The sequence below is a fragment of the Podarcis tiliguerta genome, assembly GCF_965153285.1.
Source record: "Podarcis tiliguerta genome assembly, chromosome: 5".
NCBI classification, from domain to species: domain Eukaryota; kingdom Metazoa; phylum Chordata; class Lepidosauria; order Squamata; family Lacertidae; genus Podarcis; species Podarcis tiliguerta.
In genome coordinates this window covers 7,083,018-7,110,209 of record NC_139538.1, presented here as the reverse complement: position 1 = coordinate 7,110,209, position 27,192 = coordinate 7,083,018, and the positions used below count along the sequence as shown (strand labels likewise).

The 27,192-nt window shown below is 49.1% G+C and overlaps 2 protein-coding genes across 3 annotated transcripts in view; both read left to right on the top strand.

Annotated features, from left to right (window-relative positions):
* The window catches only part of ECE2 (endothelin converting enzyme 2), a 48,796-nt gene extending 35,402 nt beyond the window's left edge, over positions 1 to 13,394 (top strand). For both annotated transcript variants that reach the window (XM_083442094.1, XM_083442095.1), the window contains exons 14-21: positions 1,771 to 1,874; positions 4,059 to 4,169; positions 5,016 to 5,083; positions 8,227 to 8,417; positions 8,607 to 8,702; positions 10,080 to 11,337; positions 11,768 to 11,843; positions 12,078 to 13,394. In XM_083442094.1, coding sequence (XP_083298220.1) covers positions 1,771 to 1,874; positions 4,059 to 4,169; positions 5,016 to 5,083; positions 8,227 to 8,417; positions 8,607 to 8,702; positions 10,080 to 10,256 — 747 coding nt within the window. In that variant the 3' untranslated portion in view covers positions 10,257 to 11,337; positions 11,768 to 11,843; positions 12,078 to 13,394. The remainder of the gene's footprint in view (positions 1 to 1,770; positions 1,875 to 4,058; positions 4,170 to 5,015; positions 5,084 to 8,226; positions 8,418 to 8,606; positions 8,703 to 10,079; positions 11,338 to 11,767; positions 11,844 to 12,077) is intronic.
* A 5,020-nt stretch (positions 13,395 to 18,414) lies between these two features.
* Positions 18,415 to 27,035, top strand: LOC310677609 (mitochondrial ubiquitin ligase activator of nfkb 1-A-like). The gene is made up of 5 exons (XM_083440684.1): positions 18,415 to 18,521; positions 20,142 to 20,277; positions 22,709 to 22,796; positions 23,644 to 23,764; positions 24,933 to 27,035. The coding sequence occupies exons 2-5, from the start codon at positions 20,161 to 20,163 to the stop codon at positions 25,657 to 25,659; spliced, it is 1,053 nt and encodes a 350-aa protein (XP_083296810.1). The 5' UTR covers positions 18,415 to 18,521; positions 20,142 to 20,160; the 3' UTR covers positions 25,660 to 27,035.
* The last annotated feature ends 157 nt before the right edge of the window (positions 27,036 to 27,192 follow it).

The following is a 27,192-nucleotide window of genomic DNA, read 5'->3' as shown; positions in this document are numbered from 1 at the left end:
CACCCACTTAATGCATCATGCTCTGGGTAGCTGTTAACTTGCTGCATGCCAGCAGAGGTCCCCAAAGTTTCACTTCAATGGCCTTCTGTTCTTTGGAAAGAATAATGGGAAAATACAGTGTGGGAATGCTGAGGGTGGCAGGAGAGGATATATTGTTTATTAATATCCTTCCTAACTTGCGCTAGCAAGTTTCTTCACTTAGCTGAGTGCATTCCCCTTCTTACACAGCAGAAAGCTGGTTGCAAACTCATGTGAGTTTCTTAAGACAACAAACAATTCAATCTGGCTTGCCCAGATTGAGATATGTTCTAATATTCCTGGTAAGACCCCTTTGAATCCCTCCTAAAGGAATAAAGACACAACGGTCTTATTCATAAGTAACAAAAAGTAGTTTTACTCACGATCAGGCAAAGCACAGTGTGATCCCTGAAGGCAGACTTTAGGCTTAAAGTTACAAATGTGTACAAACAGGTTTACCCCATGTGGGAGATGGGGGACTGCTGGTTGGCAGCCAGCAGTACAGTCCAGGTGATGCAGAAAGCAGGCAGGACAAACAGGAAGGTCGAAAAGAGAGAAGGTAGCTGTGTGACTTGGCCTTTTACCTGGTCTGGAAAGGTAACGCCCACCTACTAGTCACATGCAAGGAAGGATTCTCCAGGCCAGGAGGAACAGGAAGTTTCGACTGGCTGGACCAAACATTCCCTTGCATGTCCACTCTAGCAAAACATGGAATGTTGTACTTGACTGCTCCCAGTGGATTACATCCCACATACAGTTGTGGAGGGGAGCCACGCAAGCAGATTTAGCTTCTTGTGCTCAACCATCTCCCCTACACAAGTCTCTTCTCAAACCTTACACCAGTTGCAAATTAAAAATAAAAAAATCTTAGGAAACAATTGTTACCTCAAGGACTGATTCTCTCCATATGAACCTACCTGAGTGCAAGCATAACATTATCATTCATGATTATTAGGAGGCAGGTATTCATGAGCATTCCATTGTCTGCAGTTCATCAAGTGCAGCTGGCATTTGGCATCTGTACCCCTTGCGTTGTCCATTGTTTTTGAGCTGTCCCCAGCCATTGGGTCTTTGGGTTCTAGTAATAAAAATTAAGTTGATCGTGTTATCCCAGGGGTGGGGGACCTTGGGCCTGGGGGCCAAATGTTTTCCTCCAGGCCTGTGTTCCCAGCCCTTAGGACTCCCTCTTACCCAGATCACACTACATGCTGATCCCACTCAGCACCCTCCTCAAAGGCCCAGGGAGCAAAGCAACTCTTCTCAGTAGGTCTTGCCCCTATGGGGCAGTTGTGGAGGCTGAAGATCCTCACCTTCCCATGGCTGCCTCAATCTCCTCCTCTCCCAGGTCTTTCCCAAGCAATCTGAGACTACGCCAATGTGCCTGTCTCAGCTCCGCCCTCTTCATGCCTCTCCTGGTTCTAGGAGACCAGGGGCACGGGAGCTTGTCGCAGCAGAAAGGTGAGACACCCTGGCTTCTTCACCAGTCAGACTCATCTCTGCCTCTTGGCCTTCCTCCACTCCTGCTTCTGCTTCTCTCTGGCACAGACTCACCCTGCTCACTAAGCCCTGTTATCTCTTCAGCTTCTGACACATCCTCTTCCCAGTCTGCTCCCTATGACTGCTCATCATCGACCCACCACCGCTCCCTGGGCTTTGAGCCTTCTTCCCTTGGGGGGTTAGCCAGCTGGTGCCTCCCTCCATTCCTCTTTGTCCAGCAAGTCCATGACATCTCCTTTCTGCTCTTCTCTCTAGTACGAAGTCTCAGAAGACTCCTTCTTTCAGAACATGTTGAACTTCTACAACTTCTCGGCCAGGTTCATGGCAGACCAGCTGAGGAAGCCCCCCAACCGGGACCAGTAAGGTTTCTCTCCATACATTTCTTGCCCTCCTCATTCATTGAGAGATGGCAGAAGGAGGGCGGGGGGGGGGGGTCAGAGCTTGGTGGAGCATAGGGAAGATTTGAGGAGGCCCCTGGCAAAGTGTGCTTCATTGGTCAGCCCCCTGGCAGAAGGCTTGCCTGGCAGTGGCACTGTGCACCCACTTGCTGCCATTTTAAATTTCTCCAGCTCTCCCAAGATGGCGTCACTGGTGTCAAGCCTGACAAAGAGTGTCATAGAGAGGGGAAGGTCCACACTCAGATCACCTTGGGGCTGATCCTGTTCCAGAATGATTGCTTCTGAAAATATCTTAGAACACCTTAGACTTACATAACTAGGGTGGTAACCCTAATCCCATTTACCTGGGAGTAACAGCAGCCACGAAATTAAGAGACGCCTGCTTCTTGGGAGGAAAGCAATGACAAACCTAGACAGCATTTTAAAAAGCAGAGACATCACCTTGCCAACAAAGGTCCGTATAGTAAAAGCTATGGTTTCCCCAGTAGTGATGTATGGAAGTGAGAGCTGGACCATAAAGAAGGCTGATCGCCGAAGAATTGACGCTTTTGAATTATGGTGCTGGAGGAGACTCTTGAGAGTCCCATGGACTGCAAGAAGATCAAACGCGTCCATTCTTAAGGAAATCAGCCCTGAGTGCTCACTGGAAGGACAGATCCTGAAGCTGAGGCTCCAATACTTTGGCCACCTCATGAGAAGAGAAGACTCCCTGGAAAAGACCCTGATGCTGGGAAAGATGGAGGGCACAAGGAGAAGGGGACGACAGAGGACGAGGTGGTTGGACAGTGTTCCCGAAGCTACCAGCATGAGTTTGACCAAACTGCGGGAGGCAGTGGAAGACAGGAGTGCCTGGCGTGCTCTGGTCCATGGGGTCACGAAGAGTCGGACACGACTGAACGACTAAACAACAACAAATTCTCAATAATTTCAAGGTGGCTTACTTCTGAGTAGGCACGGTCAGGATTGCAGCCTAGGAACTGGACCTCAATGCAGGCAAACGGGGTGAGGGTTGGAGATGGGAATGACCTGGTTTTACATTGATTGAGTTTAGGGTCATGTTTTAATTCGAACAGGAGAACGGCGTGGAGGGGTCGGTCAGGATGAAGCCGAGACTTCCAGAAAATTCAAATCCACACACAACCAAATAACCATTTTTTATTGCATCACATCCAACTGAAGGTGGCTGATTTCACGAAGAATTCTTTCCCACACGAAAGCAAGCAAACTCACCCACACTGCATGTGGAAAGCGAGCATCTCAGGGAGAGGCTAGGCTAAACATCATCTTGTCATGCTAGCTTTTCGTATGAAGGGAGTTTTTCCCTCTCCACAGGACAGGGCATTCAAGCAAGGAGTTTCAACCAGCATAGGCCAGAAAGAGCTCTGCTGTCGTGTCATTTCTGCAATTTCTTAGGCCCCATCTGAACTATAACGCTGTATCATACCACTTTCAACAGCCCTGGGTCCCCCCTGAAGAATGCCGGGAATTGTAGTGTGTTATGGGTGCAGAGAGTCACAGAGCTACTGTTTCTGGAGTGGTGAAACTGTCAAAACCTCTTCCCAGATTCCCAGACTTTGCAAGGGGGGACACTGGTCTCCTAACAGCTCTCAATTCCTGGGAACTACATCATAGTGCTTTAAAGGCAAGGTGCAGTTGAGGCCTAAATCTCATTCTTTAGGGCAACGTGGCCACGCTGGTTGTGGCTGGTGGGAACTGTAGTGTAAAACTGCGGGACAAGGACAACTGTGACTTTAAGGAAGAATGGGAGCTTTTCACAAATTATTTAAAATGGCAACAAAATGAACTGGACTCCTTGGCAGGTTTTGAAGAAACATACACAAATTTATTGGTTGATAACATGACAGATAGATAAGGTAAGGATATGTACAATTTTATAACATGCAGAGAAATCAGACAGAGGAGCTGAGGAAAGTCCTAGGGGGGAGGGGAAAAAACTATGTTTGTGATTATACGGTTTGACAATTTGTTATGTTGAAATTGGAACTGTAGTGTAAAACAAGTGGAGGGCACCAAGTCGGGAAGCACTTCTCTAGGGTCTTCCAGCCTCCAGTCTTATTTGCTAGCCGTGGTCCTGAACAAACAATGCCTCCTCCCAACCAATTATTGTTGTTGTTCCGTCTCCAGGTGGAGCATGACCCCTCAGACAGTCAATGCTTACTACCTGCCCACCAAGAACGGCATTGTCTTTCCTGCAGGAATTCTGCAGGCTCCTTTCTACGCTCACAACCACCCCAAGTATGTCTGGGTCTTTTGATTGTTTGGTAGGAAAAGAAAGCTTGCGCGGGGGGGGGGGGCTGGGGAGGATGTGGTGGTGTGCTGGGCATGCTCAGACTTGACCTCTCTGCTCTGCAACTGCCTAGCTTGCAGGGAGGGGAAGCAGATCCGTACCAAGAAGGGCACATGATGGTGGCCTTCCTGTATGTGGCTATTTCTGGCACACACACACACACACACACTTGCAGCGGAGTTGCAGTGCCAGGCCATCTGACGCCTCCCACTGGAAATCTCTTGCTTGTGGTTCCTGCCCCAGTAATTGCTTCCTGATCAGAGGGGACCCAGCATTACTTAATTGCACCATAATTGGCCTATAGTTAGCCAGTGCTCGTTCCCGGAAGGGGAAAGGAAGGGCTTTAATTTCAGGCTTCCTTCCACTATTTTGCATCTATTTATAGTGTGAAATAATGCCGTTGCGCAACTTGAAAACAAAAGAGAGGCTCTATATTTGGTGATCCATATTTAATAAAGGGGGGGGGGGAGCCGAAGAAATGTTTGTTACATAAAGGATGGGGAAGCTGTGGCACTCCAGATATTATATTTAGTCACCAGCACCCATCAGGTCCACCCAGAACAGCCAGTTGCCCATTTTTGATGGGAATTGGCAGTCCCAGCAGCATCCGTCAAGTCCTATGTTCCTGTGCTACACAATGTGTGATGCAAGACGCCTAAGCCCTTTGATGCTGTGTCCAAAGGGGCCTTAATGTTATTTCAGACATGAGCTCACGTTACTTCTCATCAACTGTGTACCAAAGGTGGCCTGCTAGGGTCATAACCTCTTGCTTTCTCTCTGTTTCTTCCCTCGAGGGCCCTTAACTTTGGAGGCATTGGCGTTGTGATGGGCCACGAGCTCACCCACGCTTTCGACGACCAAGGTAGGAGCAAGGCACTTGGATCGATGAACCAGTGCTCATGGCTTCTTGTGTCGTGCATGTGTGCGCTGTCTGTCCTCCTACAAGGGAGGCCCTTAGTTGGTGTTGCCTTGCGTGGGCCTTTAGATCTGTAACACATTGTGAGGAAGCTGGTGGAATGAACCTCTATGTTCCTTGGGCATCTCTTCCCCAGTTATTCTGGCTCCATCCCATTAGACTTCCTAGTATCTCGTGCCTTAGCTAGGTTTTCCAACAGCAAGGGCCGTTGAGGGCTTTTGCCACCCTAGGCAGACCAGGTCACCTTGATGTCGCAGAGGATTCTGGGAGGTGGTTGGGACCATGACCAGAGCAGAGCAAAGCTTGAACTGTCTCCGCTGTGAGCCTCCCTAGACATCTTCCAAGATTGCATTAGGGAACCTGCAGATCTGCAGATCTTGTTGGATGCCCAAATCTCATCATCCCCAACCATTGGCCATGCCTGGGATGTGAACAGATGCTACAAGGGGATTTATTTGTTAGATATAATTCTTCCTTCTTCATGTTTGTGAGTTCATTAGAGCACATCCTTTGGCAGATTAAAAGGGAAGCTTAGATAGGCTAGTTTTAGCCTTGTAAGTAATCCAGGATGCTTTAAGTTAGGCTGAATTCTCTTTTCTCCCTCTTAAAACAACAATCACTCAATTTTGTCAAAGGTAAAAATAACATTTACTCATTCTGGGTACCTGTTGAAGAGCAACAAATATGGCAGCTTTGTTCAGGCAGGCTTAAAATGGTAATTAAATTACAAAGACATACTTAGGTCTAGCTTAAGATGTAGAGGCTCTCACATTGCTGGCAGAGTGGAAAGAGACAGAGGAAGAGGGTGTTCCCAGGCAAGTAGGAGAATATATATAGGTATGCCCTCCCTCTGTCAGGGCACAGTGGAAGCATCTCTCACAGGCCTCGGTCCAGTATACCTGAGGGAGCGTCTCCACCCCATCGTACTGCCTGGACACTGAGGTCCAGTGCCGAGGGCCTTCTAGTGGTTCCCTCGCTGCAAGAAGCCAAGTTACAGGGGATGACGCAGAGGGCCTTCTCAGTAGTGGCACCCACCCTGTGGAATGCCCTCCCACCAGATGTCAAAGAGAAAAACAACTACCAGACTTTTAGAAGACACCTGAAGGCAGCCCTGTTTAGGGAAACTTTTAATGTTTAAAAGATTATTGTATTTTAATATTTTGTTGGAAGCCATCCAGAGTGGCTGGGGAAACCCAGCCAGATGTGCGGGGTAATAATAATAATAATAATAATAATAATAATAATAATTAATAAACTCTTGCAAGTTCACAAGAAAACTCAGCTCCTATCATATGCCTATCTAGCAAAACATGAATTGGTGGTTTGGCTTCACTTTAAACATCCCACACAGCTGCTGGCCAGGGCTGATGGGAGTGGGAGTCCGACAACGTCTTGAAGGCCACAGGTTCCCACTTCCTGGTTTATAGGGTTGAGCCTGACCCGTCTGAAAGACTCCTGTTGGTGGCCTCTCCATTCATTTCCCCTGCTCCCCACTTGCACCTATCTCCATGGTAGCTTCCATTCCGCCATTGCCATCAAGCCGCCCCTTCCTTTCTGCGGTCCACTTGCTTCCCTACCTGTTTGCAATCCTTTCTCCCCAGGTGACACCTCCAGTCATCTTCCCCGGCTTCTTTGTGCTGCTTTTGCTCCTGCTCCATCCGCTTGGTGAGCATTCATTATCTCTGCACGAGTGGCCCACAGCTGGCAGCTTAGGGAGTTCACTGCCACCACAACCCCACCGTTCCATTCCTCTCCTTTTAACTCACAGCTGCTTAAGGCTACTTCAGGAGCAACCCCCAGGTCCCCTTTCCTTTAAAGCTGGGGAATCATTTGCCTGGGGCAACACAACTCTTCCAGCATTGCAGTGCTCAAGAGCTGTAGATGGTGCAGGACCCAAAGGGCAACTGTGCCTTGCTGGGAGGGAAGGAGGGTGTGAATTACAGGGAACCTCGGAATATAGGAAGCTGTCTTATACCGAGCCAAGCCACTGTGTTCCTTCTAGCTCAGTATTGTATACAGTGACTGGCTCTCCAAAGTTCACTCCTAGCCCTACCTGGAGATCCCAGGGATTGAACCTGAGACCTTCTGCATTCAAAGGAGATGCTCTGCCATTGAGCCACAACCCTTCCTGGATCCGAGATAATCCCTCCTGTATGGTGGAATGGAATTGAGGATCTCTAATGCCCCCTAAGAAGCAGTTGCTCAGAGGTCTAGAGGAGGCCAGCTGCCAAGGAGCCATAGAGCGAGACGGTGTGCGTTCCACATCGATGTTTGAGCGCAGATAAAGCATGGAGTGCAGCATTGGGCACAGAATTCTGCTCCTGGTCTTCTGAGCTTTTGTTTTTGAATCACAGCAAGTTTCTACCTCTTACGCCTGAGAGAGTGTGGGCGACTCCTGGCAGAAAACTCAGAAAGCAGGTAGCGACTGAGTTGGATTTGCATTGGTGAGAGGGGCAGGATTTGTGTTCCTCTGCACTCTCCGTGCCTTGTAGGAGCTGAACAAATTGTGCAAAAAGAAAATGCGTACAGATTGGTTGCGTGTGGATTGTGTGTAAAGTGTGGGTTTCCTCAATTCAGCAGGAATTCTGATTTTTAAAAAAATGCAAAGTATGCACAGCATTAACTGAACCGAAAGACCCAAACAGCAGCTTGCTGGCCGTAACTTTGTTGTGGCTGAACCAAAGCCAGTAGCCGAGGTTTAAACCCTAGCATTGCCAATTAAAGAACCTCCAGCACCTGATCTGCACAATGAAGGATCAGTCCCTTGTACTGCAATAATAATAATAATAATTTTATTATTTGTACCCAGCCCATCTGACTGGGTTGCCCCAGGCACTTTGGCAGTAAGAATCCACGTTATTGCAAGAGGTGGACCCAGAATAAGGCAGCTTCCTAGCGTTCCTTGCTCTTTTGTAAGTCCATCCCTGGAGCCAGTAAACACCTGATTAGGAACAAAGGAAAGGGGTGTTCTTTTCTCCATCAAGCCCCTCTTGTGAGCTTCTTTGGGGGCGCCTGCTGGCTGTTGCGGGAGCTCAGGCGTTGTGCCAGACGAACCTTCAGCCGAGTCCAGCAAGGCGATTTTATTCCAGGCCGCGAGTACGACAAAGAAGGGAACCTGCGTCCCTGGTGGCAGAACTCATCTCTGGAGGCTTTCAAGAACCGGACGGCATGCATGACGGAGCAGTACAGCAAGTACCTTGTCAACGGGGAGCATGTCAACGGCAAGCAGACCTTGGGCGAGAACATTGCTGACAACGGGGGGCTCAAGGCAGCCTACAATGTAAGTAGCCTGTCCAGGGAAAGGTTGTGCGCCCCCCACCGGAAAGGCAGGCCCGGGGGAAGAGGCTTGGCAGGTCTCGAGCTGGTTGTGTCTGCAAGGTGTCTTTTCTCTCAGCGGCCATGAGGCGAGGGAGGCGCTTGGGCCCTCCTGAGCTTGGAATCACAGGCTCTGCTCTCGCTTTCCTTGCAGGCTTACAAAGTCTGGCTGAAAAAGAACGGGGAGGAGAAGCGCCTGCCGTCCGTGGACCTCACTAGCCACCAGCTCTTCTTCTTAGGGTTTGCACAGGTAACTTGGAGGCGGGGGAATGAGAAACAGAAACTTCCCGTTCCCAATATCCTCCTCCCCACATCCATGCGCATTCTGTCTGCCACTGCCAGTACCCCTGTGTTAACAGTCCTCCTGGCAGGTCTGAAGATAATGGGCATAAAAGACATTTCAGGAGTACAGGAGGCCCCCCACCCCAATAGTTCAGTGCTGGAAAGCTAAGGTTCGATCCCTGGCATCTCCAGGTAAAGAAAGCCAGTGTGGTGCAGTGGTTAGAGTGTCAAACTAAGGCCTGGGAGATCAGGTCCGAAATCACCACTCAGCCATGAAACTCAGAGGGTGACCTTGGGCCAGTCATGATCAGCTTGGATGGCCCAGTTGGTTAGAGCATGGTGCTGATAACGCCAAGGTTGCAGGTTCGATCCCTGTATGGGACAGCTGCATAATCCCGCCTTGCAGGGGGTTGGGCTAGATCAGTGTTTCCCAACCTTGGGCCTCCAGCTGTTTTCGAACTACAATTCCCATCATCCCTGACTACTGGTCTTGCTAGCTGAGGATTATGGGAGTTGTAGTCCAAAAACAGCTGGAGGCCCAAGGTTGGGAAATGCTGGGCTAGATGATCCTCAGGGTCCCTTGCAACTCTGCAGTTCTGTGAGTCTTCTTATCCTTTGGCCCTAACCTACCTCACAGGGTTGTTATGAGGACAAAATGTGTGGGTGGGGGGGGGAGAATGATGCCCACCACCCTGAGTTCCTTGGAGGAAAGGTGGAATTTAAATGTATAATAATAATAATAATAATAATAATAATAATAATAATAATAATAGTGGTTTTCAAGCAGCAAGGCAAGAAAGAGCCCTGTCATTGTTCCATGGTGCTCACGGGGTCCTTAGAGCGATGTTCTGCTCCAGTTCCATCTCTTGGGTGGGAACTGCTGGAGCCCAGTTCAGAACCAGCCGTGGATTCAACAGAATGATCAGCTGTTGGCCTGTACAGGGCTACATGAAGATGCTACTTGAAACTCATAGAATTGTGGAGTTGGAAGGGACCCCGAGGGTCATCTAGTCCAACCCCCTGCAATGCAGGAATCTCAGCTGAAGCATCCATGATCATGATCATCCAACCTCTGCTAAAAGACCTCCAAGGAAGGAGAGTCCACTACCTCCCAAGGGAGACCATTCCACTGCCGAACAGCTCCCCCACCTGGCCATGAAGCTCCCAAGGTGAGCATGAGCCAGTCACTTCCCCTCAGCCTGACCTACCTCGCAGGGTTGTTGTGGGGATTAAATAAGGAGGAAGAGAACCACGTATGCCAGGTGGAGCTCCTGGGGGGTGGAGTTGGGACATAAATCTAAGAAACAAATTAATAAAATAAACAAGCATCTCCTTCCTGGCGCAGGTCTGGTGTTCGGTGCGCACCCCGGAGAGCTCGCACGAGGGCCTGGTGACCGACCCGCACAGCCCGGACAAGTTCCGCGTCATCGGCACTCTCAGCAACTCGCGGGACTTTGTAGAGCATTTTGGGTGCCCCGTCGGCTCCCTCATGAACCCTGGGAAGCACTGCGAAGTGTGGTAGAGAGAGAGAGGGGCTGCCCTTGGCAGGAGTCTGTACATACACACAACTTGCCTGTGCTCAAAACCCAGCCCATGGGGGGGGGGGGCAGTCACATTCTTGGAGTGCTACTACTGGCGGTTTATGGCCCTAGGAGAAAGGTGAGCTTAACGTGAACTCCCCCGCCCAAAGCCCGCTTCATGGGGTGGTGTGCAAAAGCACAGCTTCACTTCTCTTAGCTCGCCCCACCACCTGCTCCATCTTCCGCGGATTCTGCGAAGGATCTCCAGCTCTCCTCCTTCAGCTATAACTCTCCTGCCTCCGGCGTCTCCAGGAAACGTCTCCCCATCCTCCTCCACACCGCACCAGGCTGGCCCCAATGCCTTTGGCTTCTCGCTCCCTTTTGTTTTGCTCAACCACTTGCAGCAGCTGCAGAGAGGATGGACCCCCTGGTCTTTGTAAACTGCTACTTTTAACGGGGGGGGGGGTCTTGGGGTGGCCAGGCAAAGGAGGGTACCACCGTCTACTAATGCGCTTCGACTAGCAGTGGGGAAGTTGTGGGTCTCTTTGTGCTGCTGGGCTCCGACCCCCACCTGCCCAAGCCTGCATGGGCCAAACAGTCTGGGGTGGTGGAGGGTGTTGTCGTTCAGCAACCTCTGAATGGCTGCAGGTTCTTGACCTCCAAGCTAGATACTGTGGGGTTTTCTTTGGAAAATGCTGATTCAGTCGAGGAATTCCCAACCATATAGCGGGTCTAGTTATGAAAGCTTCAGGGATAGCAAAAGAGCCTTTGAAGCTTGAGCAGGGAGTGGTGCATCGGAAGATTTTGGCTGCATCAGAACATAGAATCAGAGAATTGTAGAGTGGGAAGGGGCCCCCAGATGTCATCTAGTCCAACCCCCTGCAATGCATGAATCTCAGCTAAAGCATCCATGATTGATGGCCATCCAACCTCTGCAGGATTCATCCAGGATAGCGTTCTGTTTCTAGCAGGCTAGGGAGCTTACAGGCAGATCATGAAGGCAGCAACCCATTCCTGGCATTGAGGTATACTGGCTCAACACGGAAATTATTATACAGTGGTGCCCCGCAAGACGAATGCCTCGCAAGACAGAAAACCCGCAAGACGAAAGGGTTTTCCGTCTGCAGAGGCGCTTCGCAAGACGAATTTCCCTATGGGCTTGCTTCGCAAGACGAAAATTGACGAAACTTTTCGGGGGGGGGGGTGTCGCTCCAAAACCCCTTTTTCTGAATCGCTAAGCTGCTAAAAGCATTTTAGCAGCAAAACCGCTAATCCCTTAAGCCTTAAAAAGCCGTTTTTAGCCCTTAAATCGCCAATAGCGCTAATAGCGCTACTCCGCTAATGGGCTTGCTTTGCAAGACGAAAATACCACAAGACGAAAAGACTCGCGGAACGGATTCTTTTCGTCTTGCGAGGCACCACTGTATCTGCCAAAGACCCCAGGGTGGCTCACAACAAAAAAATACAAAATAAGAACACAAAATACATATTAAAACAAAAAGGAACCCAGTAGCCCAACAAATACATTTAAAAGGCTGAAGATCATTTAATCAGCTGCAAACCTGGTTATAGAGAAACACTTTCACCCAGCACCTAAAGATATACAGTGGTACCTCAGTTCTCAAACAATCCGTTCCGGAAGGCCATTCGGCTTCTGAAACATTCGAAAACCGAGTTGCGGCTTCCCATTGGTTCTTGCACTCAGTGGAAGCTGTGTCGCATGTTTGAGTTCTGAAAAATGTTCGAAAACGGAAGCATTTACTTCCGGGTTTTTGGCATTCAATAACCGAAACATTCAACAACGGAGGCATTTGGGAACTGAGGTACCACTGTATAATGAAGGTGCTAGGTGATCCCTGGGGAGAGCATTCCACAAATGGGGAGCCACCACAGAAAAGGCCTGTTCTCATGTTGCCGCTCTCCAGAACCTTTTGCAGAGGAGGCACACGAAGAAGGGCCTCAGTTGATGATCCGAGGGTCTGGGTCAGTTCATATGGGGAGAGGTCCCACTTAACTAAAAGCAGATCTATCCCTCATTGTTGTTATCTCTCTCTTTTTAAACACACAAATAAATAGCCATTTCAGCCAGTGGCTTTCCCATGCAGCGCAAGGGTGTGCAATGTAGCTAGGATTTGTATGCCTATACCGTAGTATGGGGGACGCGGGTGGCGCTGTGGTGTAAACCACAGAGCCTAGGGCTTGCTGATCGGAAGGTCGGTGGTTCGAATCCCCATGACGGGGTGGGCTCCCGTTGTTCTGTCCCAGCTCCTGCCCACCTAGCAGTTCGAAAGCACGTCATAGTGCAAGTAGATAAATAGGTACCACTCCGGCAGGAAGGTAAACTGTGTTTCCGTGTGCTGCTCTGGTTCACCAGAAGCGGCTTAGTCATGCTGGCCACATGACCTGGAAGCTGTCTGCGGACAAACGCCGGTTCCCTCGGCCAGTAAAGCGAGATGAGCATGCAACCCCAGAGTCGTCCGCGACTGGACCTAATGGTCAGGGATACCTTTACCTTTCCCATAGGATGGGCACCTGGCCGCAACAGCAAGTTCAGGGACGTGGCTCTCCCATTTTCCTACAAAGTCAAATATCCAAAGCAGCAGCAAACCTCTGGCCACCTTCCTCTCTTGCTAGCCTGGGCTATGGCGCCATCTCGCTAGTATTGTGCAGCAAAGGGAGGTGCCACACCACCCATGCGTGCGCACAATCCCACCCAAATCACTGTGGAATGATGAGCCTCTTTCTGGCTAGTGTTGCACCTACCAAGCACCCCACTCCTTCGCAAAGAGAAATCCCCACCTCTTGCTGCCAGATCCCTTGGGCTGATCCAGACCTTGTTGAAAGCACACGAATCCACGCAGCAGCTGGGCGTTAAGGAGACTGATCCCAGGAGAGATGGGAGAGGGAGGGACCCGCCAGATCACTTCAGAGATGTTTCCTTTCACCCCTTTTCCAGGATCATTACCGATCCGAAACTAGCTTGGCTTAGAGGTTTTCCAAACTTTTGCTTCCCATCTATCGAGCTTGGTGGGGAATAGTGCCTTGGATTAGAATGTGTGTGTGTGTATGTGTGTGTGTGTGTTGGGGAGGGGGGGTGCTGTTGGTGTATTTAATTATTAAAAGCACTTTCCGCTTGGTTATTTCAAAGTGGTCCTGAATAATGTCTGGTGAAAAATGAAATCTGGAGAAAGGTTCATGAAACGGCAAACACAGCCTCCAGCTTTTAGGCTAGAAATCGGGACAAGGAGCATACCCTAGACAATCGGCCTCAATATTGCCCACACTGATTGGCAGTGACTCTCCAGAGCCTTTCCCAGCCCTGGAAACCTGGGACCTTCTGTATCACAAAGCAGATGCTTTTATCGCTGAGCTATAGGCATATTCAGTAGGCATTGCTCTACGGTAGGTAGAGCCTTAGGTCATTTCCAGCCGGTCCCTGTTTGTGAGTCAATCATATACCGGCAAATTTAAGTTGCACCATTTAAGTGATACACTTGAATAACAAGCATGCTCCCCCCGAAAAAGTGAGGAGGAAGGAATTTTTGTGGGAAGAAAAAATGGCAGGAAAGGGTGGGATAATGGTGATAGTCAACGACATCATATACCCAATGCACGTTTGGTCAGAAAAAGCCCACTCTCTTCAATGGTATTTTTGCACTGGTGAGTGTGTTGGGGGGGGGGGGGATTGCAGCATCCCACAGTTATCTATCTGGATCCTTCCTCACATAACATTACAAGTTTTGTGTGTAGGGTTTAATGGCACCAGTAGGCTGCATGCAGCATCAGACCCATATTGTGTTATTTTACTTATAATAATTATTAGGTATGTTTCTTTTCCAGAGTACATAGAATCATAGAATTGTAGAGTTTTAAGCGGTCCTGCAAGGCAGGAATCACAACTAAAGAATCTCTGACAGATGGCCATCTAACCTCTGCTTAAAAGCCTCCAATGAAGGACAGTCCACCACAGCTCTTACAGTCAGAAAGGTCTTTCTAATGTTTAGTCAGAATTTCCTTTCTTGTCATTCAAATCCAATGGTTTGGGTCCTACCCTTTGGAGCAGCATTAAGCAAGCTTGTTGCATTTTCCATATGGCAGCCCTTCAGATATTTGAAGAAGGCTATCAAGTCACCTCTCAGTCTCCTCTTTTCCGGGCTAAACATGCCCAGCTCCTTCAACTGTTCCTCATCAGGCTTGGTTTCCAGACCCATAATCATCTTGGTCATCCTCCTCTGCACACCTTCCAGCTTGTCAACATCCTTCTTAGAATCATAGAATCATAGAGTTGGAAGAGACCACAAGGGTCATCGAGTCCAACCCCCTGCCAAGCAGGAAACACCATCAGAGCACTCCTGACATATGGTTGTCAAGCCTCTGCTTAAAGACCTCCAAAGAAGAAGACTCCACCACACTCCTTGGCAGCAAATTCCACTGTCGAACAGCTCTTACTGTCAGGAAGTTCTTCCTAATGTTTAGGTGGAATCTTCTTTCTTGTAGTTTGTATCCATTGCTCCGTGTCCGCTTCTCTGGAGCAGCAGAAAACAACCTTTCTCCCTCCTCTATGTGACATCCTTTTATATATTTGAACATGGCTATCATATCACCCCTTAACCTCCTCTTCTCCAGGCTAAACATGCCCAGCTCCCTTAGCCGATCCTCATAAGGCATTGTTTCCAGGCCTTTGACCATTTTGGTTGCCCTCCTCTGTACACGTTCTAGTTTGTCAGTGTCCTTCTTGAACTGTGGTGCCCAGAACTGGACACAGTACTCCAGGTGAGGTCTGACCAGAGCAGAATACAGTGGCACTATAACTTCCCTTGATCTAGATGCTATACTCCTATTGATGCAGCCCAGAATTGCATTGGCTTTTTTAGCTGCCGCGTCACACTGTTGGCTCATGTTAAGTTTGTGGTCAACCAAGACTCCTAGATCCTTTTCACATGTACTGCTCTCAAGCCAGGTGTCACCCATCTTGTATTTGTGCCTCTCATTTTTTTTGCCCAAGTGCAATACTTTACATTTCTCCCTGTTAAAATTCATCTTGTTTGTTTTGGCCCAGTTCTCTAATCTGTCAAGGTCGTTTTGAAGTGTGATCCTGTCTTCTGGGGTGTTAGCCACCCCTCCCAGTTTGGTGTCATCTGCAAATTTGATCAGGATGCCCTTGAGTCCATCATCCAAGTCGTTGATAAAGATGTTGAATAAGACCGGGCCCAAGACAGAACCCTGTGGCACCCCACTAGTCACTCTTCTCCAGGATGAAGAGGAACCATTGATGAGCACCCTTTGGGTCCGGTCAGTCGGCCAGTTACAAATCCACTGAGTGGTAGCATAGTCAAGACCGCATTTTACCAGCTTCTTTACAAGAATATCATGGGGCACCTTGTCAAATGCCTTGCTGAAATCAAGGTAGACTACATCCACTGCGTTCCCTTCATCTACCAGGCTTGTAATTCTGTCAAAAAATGAGATCAGGTTAGTCTGACATGACTTATTTTTCAGAAATCCATGCTGACTATTGGTGATCACAGCATTCCTTTCTAGGTGCTCACAGATTGTTTGCTTAATGATCTGCTCCAGAATCTTCCCTGGTATTGATGTTAGACTGACTGGGCGGTAATTATTTGGGTCCTCTCTTTTCCCCTTTTTGAAAATAGGGACAACATTTGCCCTCCTCCAGTCTGCCGGGACTTCGCCTGTTCTCCAGGAATTCTCAAAGATGAATGCCAGTGGTTCTGAGATCACATTTGCCAGTTCTTTTAATACTCTTGGATGCAGTTCATCTGGCCCTGGAGACTTGAATACATCTAAACTAGCCAAGTATTCTTGTACTATCTCCTTAGTTATTCTGGGCTGTGTTTCCTCTGCTGAATCATTTCCTCCAAATTCTTCAGGTCGGGCATTGTTTTCTTTATCGGAGAAGACTGAGGCAAAGAAGGCATTGAGGAGTTCAGCCCTTTCTGTGTCCCCTGTTTGCATTTCACCATCTTCTCCTCTGAGTGACCCCACTGTTTCTTTGTTCTTCCTTTTGCTACGAACATACCCATAGAAGCCTTTTTTGTTGCTTTTAACCTCTCTAGCAAGCCTGAGTTCATTCTGTGCTTTAGCTTTTCTGACTTTGTGTCTACACGTGCTGGCTATTTGTTTGAATTCCTCTTTGGTGGTTTCCCCCCTTTTCCATTTTTTGTACACATCCTTTTTTAATCTTAACTCAGTTAAAAGTTCTATAGATAGCCACCCTGGCTTCTTTAGGCACCTTCCATGTTTCTGTCTCATTGGTATTGCCCGAAGTTGTGCTTTTACTATCTCCCTCTTAACAAACTCCCAGCCATCATGAACTCCCTTTCCTTTTAGTATTACTGTCCATGGGATCTCACCCAGCACTTCCCTAAGTTTTATGAAGTCGGCTTTCTTAAAGTCAAGAAATTGAGTCCTAGTATGCTTGGCTGCTCCTTTCCGTTGTATAGTAAACTTCAGAAGAGCATGATCACTCGCGCCTAATGATCCTTCCACTTCTACCCCATTAACCAGGTCATCGACATTGGTTAGGACCAAATCTAAAATGGCTGTTCCTCTTGTTGCTTCTCCCACTTTCTGGACAATGAAGTTGTCTGCAAGGCCAGTGAGGAATCTGTTTGACCTTATGCTCTTGGCTGAGTTTGACATCCAACAAATATCTGGGTAATTGAAGTCCCCCATTACTACTATCTCCCTTCCTTTTGCATGCTTGGCCATCTGTTCCAGGAAGGCATCATCTATGTCCTCCGTTTGGCTTGGGGATCTATAGTAAACTCCCACAATGAGGTCACTATTATTCTTCTCTTCCTTAATTTTGACCCAGATGCTCTCACTTTGGCTTTGAGGTTCTAAATCTTGGATCTCTTCACAGGTATACACATCCCTGACATATAACGCCACTCCTCCTCCTTTCTTGTCTGGTCTGTTTCTCTGAAATAGATTGTATCCCTCCATTTTTACATTCCAATCGTGGGACTTATCCCACCAGGTTTCAGTGATGCCTATTATGTCATATTTAGTTTGCTGTACCAAGAGCTCAAGCTCATCTTGTTTATTTCCCATGCTTTGTGCATTAGTGTACAGACATTGAAGTCCATTAGTCATTCCCCCGTGTCTCTTATTTAAGGATTTTTTCCTCCCACCACTAGGTCTGCTTGCTGTTTGCTCCATTTGGTCTATGACATTTGGATGATCATCTTCATCAATTAATAGACTCCTACCTTCAGGAGCACTGTCTCCCTCCCCCAACTGAACTGGGGTGCCCGGAACTGGCCACAGAACTCCAGGCTGGGTGTGGCCAAGGCAGAATAGAGGAACACTAGAATCACAGAATTGTGGAGTTGGAAGTGACCGCAATAGTGGTTTAGTCCAATCACCTGCGAAGCATTAATTTCAACTAGATAGAATCATAGTTGGAAGGGACCACTTAACCTGGACACAACACTTCTGTTGATGCAGCCTAGAATAAGAGAGGGCATGACATTAAACCGGAATATGAATGGCTTTAACAGTACTTTAATTTATTATTTGTTTTTATTTATTTTATAAAATTTATACACAGCTTGACAGTGCATTTTTAAAAAAGCACCTCAGAGCGGCTTACAAAAAAAAAAAAAAAAAAAAAAAAAGACAAGAAAATACAAGGAGGGGATTGCAGGCGTACTTTAAAAACATACAAAACATCGAAATGCTAAAGCAGATCAAAACCACCTCAATTTTCTAAGCAGGAATGTTTCTAGCAGGTGCGAAAGGGGCACAGTGAAGGCTAATTAAATGCAACAAACTCCTCTGCCAGACCACAGTGCAAGTTCGGATAAACGGGGGTAAACTCCGGGAAAGGTAAAAAATAACCTTCCCGTCGCCCTCGTCCATTTCCACGCCTCCAAATCGCTGTCAAAGTTATTTAAATACTTGCTGGACAGACCAGCTGAGCTCGCCGCTACGCCTGATGGGATTTGTAGTTTCAGGGAACTTCGGAGCGAATCAGAACGTACTCAGCGTACGCCGATGCCTTCCATTGGGCGATGCAGAGCATGCCGGGAGTCGTAGTCTCCGTCGCAGGAGGCGCTCGCCGCGTCGCCACCAGGGCGCGCGGCCCGCTGGACTTCGCTTCCCGTGTGCCACCGCGGCCGGGGGCGGAGCAGAGTGGGTGTAACGCACTGGGCAGCTCGGCCGGGGATCTGATGCGCGTTGCTTGGTTCCGCTGGAAAAGGGGTCCGCGGAGATGGAGGTGACTGCTCTCGCGCCAGGAGGTAGGTGGGCCCGAGACCCGCCGGGTACCTGCACCTGCATGTCGACGTCGCCTTTGTACCCCACCTGTCTCGTTTCCCTTTCACCCCCCCCCCCCACAACCCTGCGAGGTGGGTTCCTTAGGCGGACAGGCTGTCAGGTCGCCGGGCGAGCTTCGTGGCTTGAGTTGGGGCGGGATTTGAACCCAGATCCTGGACGCGGAGTTGGGTGGAGAGGACGGGCGTGGGTGCCTCGGAGCACGTGTTTTTCGGGTGGGGGTCAGAGCTGGGCATGGAGGGACTTCCCTTTCCCTGGGTGGGCAAGCATTGTGGCGCCCTACTCTGCCGCCACGGCCTACCAGCCCTCTGTTCCCTCCTCTGGAGCAAGTAGTTTCCTGTTGCAGCAGTTAGATTTCTGCATTCCACACGTCAAGGCCAGCCCTGCTGGGTAGACCCTTTGAAGTCAGCAGCCAGCTTATTTATTTTACAATTATATCCCACCTTTTCCCCCCCCCCCCACCCAGGGGGGTCAAGGTGGCGTCCTTGGTTGTCCTCCTTCTGGTTCGTCCTCACAACAGCCCTGTGAGGTAGGCTAGGTTGAGAGACAATGAGTAGCCCAGGGGAGCTTGGTGGCTGAGTGGGGAATTTGAACTCTGTTCTCTCCCAGGGTAACTCCACATTCTAACCATTGTGTAGGTTCATTCATTTCTGCTCCGAGTTGAACTTTGAAGAATGCAATCCAAGGTGTCTTATATGGCTCATGAACAAAATGCAGGTCGCCAGTCTAAGGTGGTTTTGCGGCGTAAAGACGGAGGTGTTGAACCAGTAGTGCTGAACGTCTCATTCCTGTCCACCTCCCAGAAATCCTGCTTTCATTCTGGAGAGGCTGCCCTTTGGGTGTCCTTGATAGCAGCAGGGCAACTGAAGGGAACTCTGAGTGGAGCATAGGACACCAAGCAAAGTTCTGCAGAAAAATCTGTCTGGCACTGCCTTCTTCCTTGTTCAGACTTGATAAAGTCTCGGCCTGGGTGATCCTCCCTTGTCATGTGACCAGCTTTCTGCATAAAGCGGAGGGCGGCATGTCAGCAAGTTTTGCAGCGCTTTTATTTATTTATTTATTTATGCTTGTAAACCACTTAAAAAATCTCCAAGCAGTGTGTACAACATAAAACTTATAGGCAATATCATGAGAACAACAACAAAAAATAGAAACCACTAAAAACAGTAAAGGAACCATCTAAAAACGAAAGTGGATGTTCGAGAGAATAAAAACAGCACCTGATCTTGTGGGTCCAATTTTCATGTATTACAGAGGGAAGGGCATTTCATGGTATAGTGGTGCCGTGAGTGGAATTTCCCCAGATAATCTATGTGATTTTGCAGATCTATAAAGGGCTAGGCAGACTTAGCATAGAGGGGGAAAGTCCCATGTTTGATCTTGGGTCTCTCCAAGTCAGTATAGACAGCACTGAGCTACATGGGCCAGTCGTCTGGTAACTGTAGAAGGCAGCTTCCTCTGGTGTTATTCAGACAGTGCTTGTTCTCTGTGTTTCTGGACACTTCCATGTCCAAGAATCACTCTAGGTGAGAGAGGCGTTGCCTTGTTCCTGTGTAACTCGGTATCTAATTTCACTTCTCTTCCAGCTATCAGGAAGAAGCTCTGATGGATACTTTGCCTTTGACACCAGGAGAGCTGGTGTGTTTAGGATCCAGCCTGGCTTTCTCTGGTCTCTTTTATTACCTACACAGGAAGAAAGCCAAGGTGGTGACCAAGATCCAGGTACGCTGTTGCACATCCTGCTTCTCCCTTGCTCTTGGGAGAACAGATCAGAGTGATATTTAGCATCTATACAGCTTGTCTCAAGTATTCAAAGCATTTCCTATGTTGCTTCAATAATCTTTACGATAGTACTATATGATAGTCTGGTATTTATCCACATATTGTAGCTGGAGTTCAAGGGAGTGGAGTGCTAGAACCCAGGGTAGTTGGAAGGGTTTCCCAATGGTTGTCACTTCAGGGCAGACACAAGATAGCATCCCTTTGCACAGCATAGAAGTGTAGAGTTGGAACGGACCATGAGGATCATCTAGTCTTCATATATGGGAATCTTTTGCCCAACGTGGGGCTCAAACCCACAACTATGAGGTTAAGAGTCTCATGCTCCACCTACTGAGCGAAATTCACTACCCTGGGATTTTGGGATGGGCAAGAGCTTTGATGGCTTTGGAAAGGGTTCGGGGGTAGAATTCTGCCAAGCAACTTACAGGGTGTTGCTGGAAACTGAATGCTTGGCTAGATGGGCTTTTGGCCTAAACCAGCAGGGTAGCTTTGAAGTGTAAATTTAGCAGAGAAGTTTTGAAGTGTGAATTGGGCAGCTTTTAAGGTGGCACTTGCAGAAAAATCTGCATAGATCAGGGTTAGAGAGCCTGTGGCACTCCAGATCTTGTTGGACTCCAGCTCCCATAACCTCCAGCCCACGTGACCAGTTGTCAGGAACGATGAGAGTTGTAGTCCAGCAACTCCTGGAGGACCGTAGGCTCCTCATCCCTGCCATTGATGACCTTGGGGCATAGGGAGGAATGTACGGAGAGAGATCGTCCAATTAGTTCCCAAGCCACACAGCACCAAATCAATGTGCTGCTTTTAACTATTAAAGCCCTACATGGTTTGGGACCCCTGTCCCTAATGGGACATCTGTTTGCTTATGTAGCTACCTCTGCTCTGAGACCATCTGTGGAGACCCTCTTCTGATTGCCACCTAATTCTGAAGCACACAGGGTGGCAATGAGAGAGATGGCCTTGTCGGTGCTGGCCCCCTATTTATGGAACTCTGTCTCTAAAGAGGCTCTCCTGATACCTACTTTAATGTCACTTTGGTCCTGGACGGAGACCTTTCAAGGCTGCAATCCTGACCCCTTGATGGAGTAATAATAATAATAATAATAATAATAATAATGAAATTTTATTTGTACCCCACCCTACCCGGCCAGAGCCAGGCTCAGAGCAGCTATCATCATATAAATAATACAATATGCATAAAAACAAGCAATCAATTGATTAAAATGCACCCCAAAATTAATTAAAATAAATTAAAATAGCACAGGCAGCACCACACCTGCAGTCCTGTGGCTCACCCTGGCCAGAGCAGAAGAGTGGGGGTGGATAAATGCCCCTTTTTATATCACCATCATCATCATTTTATTATTTATATGCCACCCATCTGACTGAGTTGCCCCAGCCACTCTGGGCGGCTTCCAGCAAAATATAAAAGTGTAATAAGACATCAAACATTAAAAACTTCCCTATATGGGGCTACATTGAGATGTTTTCTAAAAGTCAAATAGTTGTTTATTTCCTTGACATCTGATGGGTGGGCATCACTGCCGAGAATGCCCTCTGCCTGGTTCCCTGTAACTTGGCTTCTCGCAGTGAGGGAACCGCCAGAAGGCCCTCAGAGCTGGACCTCAGTGTCTGGGCTGTACAATGGAGGTGTTGTGCCAACTCCCAGGCTGGTGTAACAAAGAGGACATTGCCACTATTGTGACAGCATCTGAGTTCACACAGGACACTAGGGACCCTGTACTGGCGTCGTCACATCCTATTCCAGGGGTTTCCACTGGTTACAGGCAGCTTTTTGCACTTTCTGCTGGTCTGCCATTTAGGCGGGTTCACTGGGGCGGCAGGGCCCTTGGTGACAAGGCTTCCTGCCATGGCAGAGCTCTTCCGCTGGCAGAGGTGGGGGGGGGCACCCCCATGTCAACCCATCTCACTCTAACATGGAGGATGGTGGGGGCTTGGATTCTTTCTGGGCCTTTTAACATTTATAACATTGCCAGTTTCAGCCTCCGTATAATTTGATGGTGATTAGCTTTAGCTTGCATTTGGGTTTTTAGCTTTGATATTATTGCACTGGTGCAGATACTTTTTCCTCCCTTGCCAATTAGCTGTGTTATTTTGAAATGTTTGCAATCCGCTGGTGTCTTGCTATATTTTAACGTTTGCTCTATATTGGATCATCTCTCACCTAGAGGCTCGTTGCACAAGAAAACCGATGAACATAAGAAATACAGTTCTTATGACATAGAGAATTGACTAGAACGGTTGAATCGGAAGCTCAGGAAAGAACTTAGATTTGAACTCGGGACTTAACGTTTTTTCTTATACTGCTTCTTCCATTTAAACCCTTACTTGTTTTTCTTCTTCCATGCAGGAAGCGCCAAAGCTTCAAGTCAATGACAGTCTTCCCAGCATCCTCTCTGCCACAGGAAGCAGCTGCCTAGGCTATGTTGCCATTGAAGGTAAGGGGCCCCTGAGGTTATTTTCCCTGGCTTTGGAAGCCATCAGGGCCACATCAGAGCACCTCAACCCTTTTCTATTGCATTCAGAGTTCTTTGCACAAATTCTGCCAGGAGAAACAGCAAATATCTGCTGTTGGGATTTATTGCAGGTTTGTAAATGGTCAGCTGTGGTGAGCAGAAATTGCCTCCAGGAGACCAGGCAAATAATTTTTTGTAAATGGGAGAGAGGGAGAACTGAATTTTGTTTGGAGACTCTGTTTGGAGTCCCAGGCTTACTATATGCATTGCCTGGAATCTTGATCCAGTTGGTAGAACATGAGATGCTTAATTTCAGGGTCATGGGTTCGAGCCCCGCTTTGGGCAAAAGAGTCCTGCATTTCAAGGACCTTTGCTGTCCTTTCCAGTGCTACAATTCTCTGATTCTTTCATCTTCTCTCAGTCCCTGTTTCATTTCCTGGGTTCCATCTAAGTGGGTCGGAACGGGGTGGTTCTTAAACACCTGTAAATCACATGGAGAGTGAGGCTGTACTTTAACGATGGAGGGATGCAATCTCCTTCTCTTGGGGTTAGTGAGCTGGATTACACATTCTCCCCCGCCCAATATGTTGTTGCTATGAGTCACGTCCCAAAACGATGTTGCAATAAAAGTAGAGCGCCTGCTTTTCATGCAGAAGGTCTCCGGTTCAATCCCCGGCATCTCCAGTTTGGAATGGGAATTGTCTCCTCTCCGAAACCCTGGAGAGGCGCTGCTGGGCAGTGCTGGTGATACCAAACTGATAGCCAGACTCTGCAACGAACACCCTCCCCTTCCTTTCCCGAACCCCTGTCTCCTTCTCTCCTTCTTTAGGAGTAGTCCAGCCCGTCGAGACGGCACTGACCAGCCCATACCATGAAGAACTGCAGGGGGTGATCGAGAGGCTTGTGCTAAAGGAGCACCGACTAATCTGGAATAGCTTGGCCCGCAGCTGGTAAGCAAGAGAAGAGCCTTGGAAGCAGCTTCTTTTGAGGCAGCCCCATTGGCTGGCATGTGCTATAGATCAGGCTGCCCAAGGAGAGCATTGGGGGTACATAGGAAGCTGCCTTACCCCGAGTCAGACCATTGATTCATCGGCTGCCTGCTCTAGCTGGCAGAGGCTCTCAGGGGTTTCAGGCAGAGAGGGCTTTTCCCAGCCCTGCCTAGATATGCTGCGCGTTGAACCCTTTGACCTGATGCTCTGCTGCAGAGCTGTGGTCCTTCCTCAGGTGGGAAGTGCGCTGGCCTATCAAGGCAGGAGTAGATTCCTCAGTGCCTAGGAATGCAACACAAGGGATGTTGGCAGGAGGACGGGATAACCAACCTGTCAATCATGTGACATCATGATAATATGTGATTGACAGGTGGGCTGATCCATCCACCTGCCAAAGTTGGCCTTTAAAGCCCAAAAAGATCCCCCAGCCCTTCTTTTAAACATTTTTCTAGAAATTCTGCAAGACCCTATTTGGCTTTTGGCAGGGCTAGAGGTATATCTTTATCAGTGGACGGGAGCATAAAACCCTTCCGAGTAGGATGCCAGGTACCACAGCTCAGTGTCCTAAGAATCTCTGCTTTTAAAAAGAAAAGGAAAATATAGCCCTTTTGGCTGTGTAAATATCCTTACAGTCAATTGAGCATCATTTGGTGGCCATATTTCTGGTGAGCAAGGCTTTAGTGTCCTGAATAAAGTGTCCTTTATTTATGCCACCTCCCCATAACTTGCAAAGAAAAAATGACTAAGGACGCAGGTGCAAACATACTTTGTTTACACCACCAAGGCACCTTACAGATTTAAATTATTCTTGGTGCAGAATTCGTTCCCTTTCGGCAATGTAGAAATCACAAGGTTTTGGTGGCTGCAGCTCATGGGGAGTCTGGTTTTCGTACGGATGCCCATTGCCTGTAGGTTGCAGCCCTGCCTAATCCTCGGGGTGGAGCAGGCTAGAATGTGCCAGACGAGAAACGGTTAGATCAGTGCAGCCTTGCATTCCAGCAGAGGTGTTGCAGCATGAATGCCCCTGGTGGTCAGTGCTGTTTGGGGGAGATTTCAGACAGCTCCAAAGGCTGCTTCCTCGGCCACCCTGCCCCAGCCCCTCTCCTCAGAGCTCTCTACCTCGTTGCAGGACGGACAGTGAGCGGGTGGTACTGGAGCAAGTCCACACGGTGCCGTTCGTCCTGGCGTCCCCCAGCGGCAAGGCCTCGGGGCAGGTGTGCGTGGAGTCGCCCCTCCACGCCGTCGAGCTGCCCGTGGAGACGGTGTACGAGCGCTTCCAGCAGACCTCGCACGGCTTCAAGGACTTGCTCAGCCACTACCTGAGTGGGGAAAAGCCCAAGGGCTTCCTGGAGACAGAAGAGATGCTCCTGGTGGGGAGCAGCCTCACTGGCATCGGTGAGCTCACCCTGCACCGGGATGGCTCCCTCCACCTCCAGCCCCCAGCGGACGGCACCGGCTACTTCCTGCGCCTGGGGGACTGGGAAACCATCCTGGCTGACCTGCGCTCAGTCAGCAGCTTCTGGAAGTGGGCTTCGCTGCTGTGCGGCTTGGCGGCTGCGGCTGTCATCCTCCGTGCCCTTTGCCGAGCTTACCACCGTCACAAGGTGCACCAGGAGCAGGAGGCACAGCGGCAGGAGTTTGAGAACCTCCGGCGCCACCAGAGTGCCGGTCTGGATCTGTCAGAAGAGCTGCCTGAGAATGCCTGCGTCATCTGCCTCACCAGCCTCCGCGAGTGCGTCCTGCTCCCCTGTGGGCACGTCTGCTGCTGCTTCCGCTGCTTCCAGGCCTTCCCCAACCGCACCTGCCCCATTTGCAGGAGCCCCATAGACCGGGTGGTCCCCCTCTATCAAGCCTGAGGGCACAGCTTTGGGTGATGTTGAAAGTGTCCCACTAGGTGCCCCCAGGAGAGCCTGCGGAGGTTAAGAGAACAGGCGTGCGATTGCATGGAAAGCGAGGGTGTCCTTTAGTGATGTAGGGGTGCAAACTCCACCTCTTGAGCTGGATGCACATTCTCCTCCACCGCCCCAAAATTATTGTTCCTAAGAGGTGTGTCCAAAGATGATATTGCAATAGTTAGGTCATCATCTCGGCACTCCTAGGCTGGGAAGGAGCTGCAAGCTGTGTTGATTCTTTGCACTTTCTGCCCAGAGGCATGGAAGGAGCCCCTGAGCTACTTGGGCCTCTCCTGCCCATGTGCCAAGTTGCCGCAGGAGACAGGAGGAGGACCTTGCAGATTCAGCAGCGGGTGAGGATCTTCATCCCCAACTTCAGCTTCTTGGAATCTGGGCCACGCTCCACTCTGAGGCAACCTCTCTGAGCCCAGCTGACTACCATCTCTCCCTGCTTTGACCTCCCCGACCCCCAAGGAAAAAGGGTCGCAGTGGGTTAAAGGCAACACATTTTAGAAAAACTTGCTGGAAGAACCACTTGTTCTCGTGCTGTACTGTAAGCTGGATTTAGATTTCGTAGTAGAGTTTTGTTTTTATGGAGCACCTCCCTCTGTTAGCAAGCAGGACACAGGAGCATTTACCTGCTTGGTGTAACGTCGCGGCCTCTGCAACAGGACTACTGCTGCAGCTGCAGGATCTGTGGGGATGACTGACCTGGCCTCACGTTTGGGCAGGAAGGTTTTCAGCATTGCACCAGCCTCATTTTAGCTGCCTTAACCTAGAGAATCATCCCACAGGTAGCCAAGATGGGAACGGGGCAAGCAGGGGTCTGCTAAAAGCAGGCTGGCAGCTGTAGGTGAAATGTGCCAACTGTACTCTAGCTCTAATCCCTTACGGTTGCAGTCCTGCACCTGGGATCTCAAGGCAATTCTTTTCTCCATTGAGTCAACCCAATCCCTGAGCAGCAGGCTGTTGCTCAGTCATGATCTGCCAGTGGTCCCCTTGCTCATCCTGGAATGACTAGGAGCTGTTTCCTGTTTCATGCAGAAGCACTCGAGGCAGAGAGGCAGATAAGTTCTGGGTGAGCATCCCAATGTGTTGTTCAACTGGCTGAAGTCTTGCTGGTGGGGACTTGCCTTCCTGGGCTGGAGTCTCCCACCCCCCGGATTATTGGCATCGAGCTCCTGGTGGATTAGCAACGGTCCTTCGGCTTGTCTTAGTCTTTCTTTACTGGCTGTTTGGATTGATGCGTTTGCTCTCCTCTGGGCATGAGCCGAGCGCTGGCAGAGCTTCGCTGAGCAAATGTGGAATCAAGGCTTATTGATAAATTGATGAATCTTTCAGAGCTTGCCTTGTCTCTTTAATCTAAACACTGCTGGAATCGAACTAAGGGGAGAGGAAGGGTGGACAGGAGTGTCTGAAGGGAGGGTCCTCATCTTTGGAAAGCAAGAATGAAGCAGCAGAACTTTGGGAGGCGGAGGGGCATAGAGGAGGAAACAA

Coding starts and splice junctions, on each gene's coding strand:
- LOC310677609 (XM_083440684.1), top strand. CDS start 20,161: ATGGATACTTTGCCTTTGACACCAGGAGAGCTGGTGTGTTTAGGATCC. Junction 22,797..23,643: donor AGGCTATGTTGCCATTGAAG/GTAAGGGGCCCC, acceptor CTCCTTCTTTAG/GAGTAGTCCAGCCCGTCGAG. Junction 23,765..24,932: donor AATAGCTTGGCCCGCAGCTG/GTAAGCAAGAGA, acceptor ACCTCGTTGCAG/GACGGACAGTGAGCGGGTGG.